Source organism: Adiantum capillus-veneris, chromosome 14 (genome assembly GCF_014529385.1).
Source record: "Adiantum capillus-veneris isolate H3 chromosome 14, ASM1452938v2, whole genome shotgun sequence".
NCBI classification, from domain to species: domain Eukaryota; kingdom Viridiplantae; phylum Streptophyta; class Polypodiopsida; order Polypodiales; family Pteridaceae; genus Adiantum; species Adiantum capillus-veneris.
Window position 1 is genome coordinate 101,023,561 of NC_140944.1, and position 9,283 is coordinate 101,032,843.

Consider the following 9,283-nt stretch of genomic DNA (forward strand, 5'->3'; position numbering starts at 1 on the left):
TATCATTGTGCAAATCGTGCTTTGATTCTAAATGGTGCCAAGTATACAAATGGTTCTTTCTCAGTCAGAGAATACATTGTTGCAGATGGTGGGTATCCCTTGCTTCCATGGCTTATGAGACCGTATAGGACCCCCTCCACTCCAACTGAGAAGCTTTTCAACTACAAGATCTCATCTACTAGAATTGTGGCTGAACAGGCTTTCGGCTGGCTTAAAATGAAGTGGAGATACTTGCATGGAAAAGTGATGAAACCACATCCGCACCATTTGGCGAGGGCTATTATTGCATGTTGCATGCTTCACAATATATGCTTGGAATGTGGGGAGGACACAGAGCAGCTTGGAACAAATGTTGATAATGCTCAGGAGATCATGAATGAAGACTTGCTTTCAGATGCTGAGGCAATGCGAGACTCGTTGGAAAAATTTCTTCACCCTGCATGAAGGTGCATGATAGGAATGTAACGTGCCATCACCCAATATGTACACCTATACACAATTACTTTCGAGTAGGCATGTACCCATATTTATGCGGTGCTTATCCCTGTAGGTTTGAGTAGATATGCTCATAAGTTTGCACGACTTCTGTTACGAGTACCAACTTTCAAGTTTGAGTAGTCTATTGAAAGAATATGTTCTACTACTGTAGTTCTATGCGCACTTTCAAGTGTACTGGACTTCTTTAAATGTAATCGCGTTAGTTGGGGACTGTTCAAAAAAAATAAAATTGGCACAAGTTCTGAGAGGAGCTTCCTATTCCAAATGCAATTTCTTATAATACACTTTTTGCAGGATATGTGTGATCCACATGGCAAGGGCATGGACACTCTGGGTTGTTTTCATTGGGTGTGAATAATGTCCTCTCTCTTGGAAGGCTTCCTAACAAGGCTACGACATAACTTACAATGCTATCATTGTCTGATCATTCTTCAATTGGTTTACTCTTCTAGCTGCTCGCTGAAAATGAAACATGTGAAGCTTGAAAGGTTAGTCTTTTAGAGTATGGTACAACAAGATTGACAAATGTGTCAACATATGTCTAAATGGGTAGGAATTATGTAGTTGCTGGCATGGCAGAAGCATCTTCATGAGAAGAAAAAATTGTCATTTAGAAGCAGCCAGGAAAATGCTGTATGCATGATAAGAAGTCAAAATTGTCCTTTAGAGGCAGCCAGGATGTAGCCGTTGGTTTGGTGGAAGTGGAAAGGCTCATAAATTTTCTATTGGGGACAACAAGAATCCACAAAGAGAACGAGGCCATGCAAAGATATGCCCGTTTTTCCAATTGGGCAACTCCAAAAAGGTCTTGCTTTGTTAGCATAGTAAGAGTACACCAAAACATGAAATCTGAGATTGCTTTGCAGCATACATGTATGTCAAGATCTGAGATTGCTAGCCACAGGCCGATGAAAGAGAATTTAGTGCCTAGCGCTTCTATTAAGATTCTTTTCTCTGGCCTTTTGGAATGCATAATAACAGGAAATGCCAACAGAACATGGCCAGGTGCTTATATCATATCACAAACCATAGACATGCAGGTTTCGTAATGGGATTTTCAGCTGTCTTTGCTTATTTTCTAGTGAGGCAAAGATATCAATCTATGAATTCTATAGTAGCGCCTTAAAATTCAATCTTGCTCCAGAAAAGACCCCATTTCCACTTGTTTATCTCTGTGGTATTATCTGAACTCAAGAGTGTCTTGCATGACTAGCTGCTTGCAATTAGGAACATTGGATGCTCAGCTTGGAAAAAAAATAGCAACAATATCAAGCATTGGATGCTGAGACATGAAGAAAGAAAACAGTAATAAATCAAGCCAATTTTATCTCAAACATTCAAAAGAAGAAAACTTCAAAGTTGCTGAGCTTTCCATTTATATCAAGGAGATAATTTTCGTAACATCAACGCTTGAGGCTGAGGAAAAATAGCATTTAAAGGAAATTTTATACATCAACTTGCTGTTAAAAAGAGATTGGCCTGAACAGCAAAATACATCATCATCGCCATCAAAAAGGTAGCGACTCGCATCAAAAATAGACATAGATACCAGCCTAAAAGGGTTGCAGCTACACATAGGACATTGTCTAGAAGCCTTGCTTTGATGTATGCACCGCGAAGCACGTGAATGCTTCAACAATTTGTTTGAGTGCTAAATTGGAATCCTCCTCCAATGCCAAGCGTTTTCTATTAAGTGCCACTGCCTCTTCAAACTCAGCCTTTGTCAACTCCATGATCTCATCATCATGCTTTGTTCTTCTCGCATCTATATTGTCCATGAGTGAAATGAGCTGCTTAGTTGTGCCTTCCAACTCTTTCTTCAATATCGACATCTTGTCGCCTCTCTTGCACTTTTTGCCGGAAGAGGACCCCTCGTTCATGACATCGTTGTCTTCTTTCTTCAAGCCACTTGCCTTGCTTGGTGAAGCAATAGAATCTCCTACACATGAAACAGAACATTACAAAACATAACCATGAAAAATTGATCACATTCAAGCATTGTCAGAAGCGAGAGAACTTTAGCTTAGCTCACCTAAATTTTCTTGCATAGTATCATAGACAATGTCACCAGGGTTAATCACTCTTTCTTTTCGCATACGATCAAGCATGGTTGAATACAAATCCTCCGAAAAGCTGCGAGGGAGCTTCATCTCTTCTCGTTTGTTAGCAGACATATCCCAGTAGCTATCACAACCGGACGGAATTTGTCGCTCATAGTCATGCACCTTCTTGAAAAGTGCCAAAATCCGATCCCATCGAAAGAGACATTGATCAGCTGAGCGAAGCACACCATGTTGAATACAATATTTTGAAATAAACTCCCATCGCTCATCTCCCGTCTTGAGAATAGCATTCATATTGCCACTTTTCATGTCTTCAAATAGCTTTGCACGTCCATCTAATAAAGTTGCAGTTTCCTTGATTGTCCAATTCCCTGATGCAAAAAACATGGTGGGTTGAATAGGCTTTCCACCGCCACAAGAAGTTTCCTCCTCCTGAACCACTGAAGGGATGCTTATCGGCACATGCTGGGTAGTTACATGTAGATTTTTGGGGGAGTTCCAACACAAGGGGGTTGAGGGGCTTTATTTGGAACTCTCTTCCCCTTTCGATTGTTCGACTTGTTCTTTCCTGATGTGACTTGCGAAGAATTTGTTATATCTCCCAAAGGAGAGTGTGATGGTGTCAAACCCTTACAAGGAGCCTTCAAAGATTGCATTGGATCAACATTGGGGAAGTTGCAATGTTGGACAGGAGTATTAGGTGCTTTGGGAGGGATTAATTGCCCAAGGCCAACTTGAGAGAGGTAGTGTTGACACTTTCATCCATAGACTCTAAGTTAACAGCGATTGAAACCCCGCAAATCTGAGAATATTGATTGCAAGGTTGGCTACGAGCACAAATCATCGTCCTCGCACCACTTCATGTTAAGATCTGGAGTAAGTCTTTCCATTTCCACGTGCCTGCAAAACAAAACAAAAAATAGAAGGAAAAAAGTAGAGTTAGTACTGCAAGAAAGAAGTTTGAATCTTGCTCTGAAGGTTAAATATAAGTCATAAATGTAGACAAGGATCGGGCAGAGTGATTCAAGCAGTACTGTCTACTCTGTTGTGCTTCTACTTCAACTATGAGGCTGGGAGATCAAGGGGTTTAGACAACTAACAATAGGAGGCATATACGTACGCTCTAAGCTCCTGCAATGGCCCCAAATCAAACGAGGAAGGAAAAAGCCAGGGAGCACCTGTGAACAAAAGTTACCTTTATATAATAGTTTATTAAAAAGTGTTCTTTTAATATTTTTTTATTAATAAGCAGGGCCAGTACCCTTTGCATAGTGGAGAAAATATGGCTGTTAATCAAGCTGGATACTGCCCTTAAAGACTGGATGGCGGTCTGTTCCCATCATGCATGCGATCACCTGGATACCTGCCTTCTTGTGCAACAGTCCTGCTTTAAAGACAAGGTTCCAAGCTCATGCGACCAGGCCCTGAGTAAAATGGCGTTGTCTTCGGCGATGGCATGGCCCCTCTTACCCTCAAACCCCTTGCGTTCTCTCTCTCTCTCTCTCTCTCTCTCTCTCTCTCTCTCTCTCTCTCTAGGCAAGGTCCTAAGAGAACACCACCGAGAGTTAACAAAGTTGGCCGGATTGAGGATTTTGCATCACCTTTCATAAGACTCACTTTGTCATTATATGGTGTACAATGGGTGTATAATACAACGACGCTGCCTTCGGCTTCGGTGGTGGCACCACCTCCGACACTGCTATGTGGTTGTTGCCGATGTCGCTTAGTCGGGGGACATGACAATTGTCCATTGCATGGAATGATGCTGCAGAATGATCCAAGCATCAGGTATTGCAAGTGTGTAAGAACTACATGCAGTTCAGGAGTTGGGGGATGGAGCTTCTTGATCCTTGTCACCTCTCAACATCCATTGATGGGTTGTGTACCCATGCAATTGGTGCACATGTGGTCACTACCGAGTATGCTTGCATGTCGAGGTGCACTACGTAGGGCAGGAGGAAGGGATTGCTGGCCAAGAAGATGTTCGTCCATGCTCTCATCAACCTCGGTAACGCAGACTCTGGAGCATGTTGTGGCTATGCCAAGCATCGAGCACAGACTGTCTAGGGCTCCCAAGCATAGAGTAGGGCTCCGGGAAAGGAGAAATTCCGCCTCTAAATAGACAACAATAGTGTTAAAAGCAAAAAAAAAAACCTAATTTTTTGAAATTTCCTCTCAACAAAGTCAACGAAAGGAATTTTGTTTGTTTGGCAAAATGACTTTTCCTAATCACTGCACATAGGTGACTTGCCGCCTATCTGTGAGCGCCACATGATGGGAGTCATTGGTCAGCTTGCACTGCACATAAGTTTTATTTTATCTCTCTCTCTCTCTCTCTCTCTCTCTCTCTCTCTCTCTCTCTCAAAGGAGGTTGCCAAACAAATACAAGCCCTGTCTTGGTCCCCTAACACACACACACACACACACACACACACACACACACACACACACACACACACACACACACACACACACACACACACACACACACACACACCCACACACCCAAATCCCAATGATCCCAACGAATACGGTGCCACGCTACTCGAGAAGAGCGGTCGCAGAGGCCTCAGTGGAGAGAGTCGTTCGTTGTCTCACTGTTCATGCAAGGAACACTCCTGGAGTTGCCGGAGCAAGCACATGCATCCATGTGGCGGGGGGCAGAATCCCTCCCCATTTTATTATAGTAAAGATATATGAGCATCTTCTGCAATGCCACATGCCTTGAAGGTACAAACATGGTATCAGATCCACCACTCTGTGTCTCATAGGTCATTTTGGCTCGTCGATGCACTCCATGAGACAACATTTCTCTCTCTCTCTCTGTGTGTGTGTGTGTGTGTGTCACCCTCACTGCCTTGGCAGATGGTGCCTACAAGGGAAATTAGGCCTAAAATAATGAAGCAATTCATCTCCAAAGCCTACATAATCAACTCAAATTCTAGTTTTAGCATCTTGATTTGATAGACAATCAGTCTTCTCACAACCTGGGGTATTTTGGGATTTTTTGACAAAAGTTTGGGGGTATTTTGGGAATTTATGAAATTTGAGGGGCATTTTGGGAATTTTTGCAAATTAGAAGGGTGTGTCGCTGTGGCTGGGGACTACAAGGCGCACAGACCGAAACACTCCACGAGTTGCTGGAGCAAGCACATGCTGCCATGTGTCGGAGAGAGAGAAGGGGGGGGGGGGGGGGGGGGGGGGGCATCCCTCCCCCTTTTATTATAGTATAGATGAACCACTCAATTATCCTCCAATTACTAAGATTTACAATTGAGTAGCAATCTAAAAAACAAGTTAACTAGACATGAAAATGGTATGTCGTTATTAGATAAAGTGCTCACAAAAAGAAGGGAGTAGGTGCCCAAAATGTTTTTTTTGAGATCTAATTAGGAGGAATCTCAGTAGATCCTCTTATGTGTTTTTGAGAGTGAGAAGGGGAGATATGACGCGTGGAAGCTGAGAGAGGGAGAGACTTTTGGTTTTGAACATTTGTTAGGTCGAAGGAAAGGAGATGGAGGGGGATTTTTCCCTCTTTACAGAAGCGCTCTCTCTCTCTCTCTCTCTCTCTCTCTCTCTCATGCCGGGCCTACTGCACTCTTTACATGCACGCACTCCGTCACTCTTTCTCTCTTCGAGCCCGCGTGGTCAGTGTCGGCAGCTACATGCATTGGTGCTCAAGGCTGCTGGGTATTTTTCGATGTAGAGCAGTGAGGACAAGGCGCAATCATTGTGAGCTTCTGGCGATCAGGTGCAGTCCAGCATGAGGCAAGCCATGAGCAAATGTAAGGGTCGCATCGTCGAGTCAGTGCTCTCTCTTGAGAGCAGCAAGCATGGTGTTAGGAAATAAGACGTAGCTAAATAGATAATTGAGTAGATTACTTAATGGAGAGAGATAGATTTATATACACGAGATTAGAGAGAGAGAGAGAGAGAGAGAGAGAGAGAGAGAGAGAGAGAGAGAGAGAGAGTACACACGATATACGTGGTTCACCAAATGTGGGCTACGTCCACGGGAAAGCAGCCACTCAATGGCTTTAGTACTTCAAAACAAGAAGTAGTTTACAAAGGGATTATACCCTTTATGGAGCTCCCGCCTTGCTTCACTCTCACCACCTCACACTCACCTTGTTGCATCAACTTCACACTATGAAATGTGTGTAGAAATGGCCTCCTTTTATAGGCCAAAAGGGCTGCCCTCTTTTATGAGAGACAGCCATCTATAGCCGCCCTTGTGCGAATAAGTCCAAATCGGACCCTCCAATCCGCCCATGTGTGGCCGCCCTTGAGAAGACAAGTCCGCTTTTGAATTCGGCCACCGGCCACCGGCCATTGACTTCCGACCACCGGCCATCGGCCATTGACTACCGGCCACCGGTCAACCGACCGATTGTTTTCCGACCACTTTCCGGCTGCCGTCCGGCCATAATATTCCGGCGAAAAAGAAAGTCTCGGGGGCCTCCGCCCCTGAGGCCTTTAAAGTTGCCCCTGATTCTTGTCCGTGAAAATTTTGGTTTCCGGTGAGTGATTTTCCTTCACGCACGATGGCTTCTCCTCATAATGGGGGCCTTACAAATGTGCGCTTTTACCATAGAAAATTACAAGGGTAAATCAGGCTCCATACTTAACAATCTCCCACTTGGAGACTGATCTCCAAACCAAACCTGTGACTGCTTTCCATTCTGGTTTCTTATCCTTGAATGCCGATTGAAGATGAGCAAAAGCTCAACTTCTCCTTGTTGACTACCTTTGTAAACATGTCTGCAGGATTTTCACTTGTATGCACCTTTCCTAGCTTTAGTTGTCCCTCTTCCAAAAGAGTGCGTATGAAGTGATATCTCACCTCAATGTGCTATGTCCTTGAATGAAAGGCTGAGTTCTGCGCAAGATGGATAGCGCTTTGGCTATCACTATACAAGACACAATTGTCTTGTTTGAATCCAAGCTCTTCTAAGAATCTGTGAAGCCACAGAATTTCTTTTCTTGCCTCCGTCATTGCTACATACTCTGCTTCCGTGGTAGAAAGTGAAACCACTTTCTGCAGCTTTGAAGCCCAGCTTACTGCTGTGCCTCCAACCGTGAGCACATAGCCAGTAGTGCTCCTTCGAGTATCTTTGTCACCTGCCATATCTGCATCAGCATACCCTTCTAGAAAAACATCAGTTCCTCCAAAATACAAAGCATTTGTTGCTGTCCCTTTTAGATACCTAAGTATCCACTTCACAGCTTGCCAATGCTCTTTACCTGGGTTGTCCATGAACCTACTCACAACTCCCACTGCATGTGCAATGTCTGGCCTTGTCCAGACCATAGCATACATTAGAGAACCTACCACTGCAACATATGGAACTTTAGATATATAGGCTATCTCCTCTTGTGTCTTTGGACACATATCCTTCGTTAGTTTAAAATGACCAGCCAAAGGTGTAGAAACTGGTTTTGCATTTTGCATTGCAAACCTTTTTAGTACCTTCTTGATGTAATCTTCTTGAGATAGCTTTATTGTCTTCTTCGTCCTGTCCCTTGATATTTTCATACCAAGTATCCTCTTTGCAGCACCTAAATATTTCATTGAAAAAGATTTGGACAGCTCCTCTTTTAGGTATTTGATGTCCTGCATGTTAGCACTTGCAATCAACATGTCATCAACATACAACATTAGGATGATGAATTTTCCATCTCCCAAATTCTCCGTGTAGACGCAGTGATCCGAGTTGCATCTTGTGAATCCATGATCCAACATCCATCGATCAAACTTCAAGTACCATTGTCTTGATGCTTGCTTTAAACCATACAAGCTCTTCTTTAATCTGCAAACCATTTTCTCCTTACCTTTTACTTCATACCCCTTTGGTTGAAGCATGTATATTTCCTCCTCTAAGTCACTGTGAGGGAATGCCGTATTTACATCCATTTGCTCGAGATTTAGATCATGAGCACCCAGAAGGCTTAAGACAAGCCTAATTGAGTTCATTTTTACAACAGGAGAAAATATTTCATTGAAGTCAATACCTTTCTTTTGAGAAAAACCTTTCACCACAAGCCTAGACTTGTACCTTTTCTTCCCACCTTCTTCTTCCTTTAGCTTGTACACCCATTTGTTTTGAAGTGCTCGCTTACCTTTAGGCAACTCAACCAACTCCCATGTTTGGTTGCGATGTAGTGAGTCCATCTCCACTTGCATGCTCTTCGTCCATTCTTCTTTGGATTCATGTTGCATAGCTTCTTCATATGATTCCGGCTCTCCAGAATCTGAGATCAAGAGATGGTTGAAGGAAGGAACAAACCTTTATGGAGGTCTACTTGCTCTTGTAGATCTTCGGGGAATAGGTTGAGGCTCCTCATTTGGTTGACGTTGTTGCACATTGTCACCGTTTGCAGTCCTTGAGTCTTCACCGTCCTCAAGCTCCATGTACTCATCACCTGTTTCTTTTGCTTGTTTTCTTTCCAAGTAATCTTTGTACAAATTTTGTTTGTTAAAAATTACATCCCTACTCCTTAAGATTTTACCATCTTCAGGATTCCATAGGCGATACCCAAAGTCTCCTTCTCCATAGCCAATGAAGAAACACTTTTTGGACTTTGCATCTAACTTTGATCTTAGGCTTCCATCTATGTGCATGAAAGCCTCACACCCAAACACTTTGAGAAATGCATAATTCACCGGTTTACCTGTCCATGCCTCTTCTGGAACTCCCCCATCCAATGCCGTTGAGGGTGAC

The 9,283-nt window shown here is 43.3% G+C and overlaps 1 protein-coding gene across 1 annotated transcript; it reads right to left on the bottom strand.

Moving 5' to 3' along the window:
* Positions 1–2,084: 2,084 nt before the first annotated feature.
* Positions 2,085–2,648, bottom strand: LOC147442846 (uncharacterized). Its single transcript, XM_086529444.1, has 2 exons — positions 2,531–2,648; positions 2,085–2,437 (listed from the first exon to the last, which is right to left on the bottom strand). The coding sequence occupies exons 1-2, from the start codon at positions 2,646–2,648 to the stop codon at positions 2,085–2,087; spliced, it is 471 nt and encodes a 156-aa protein (XP_086385570.1).
* Positions 2,649–9,283: the final 6,635 nt, after the last annotated feature.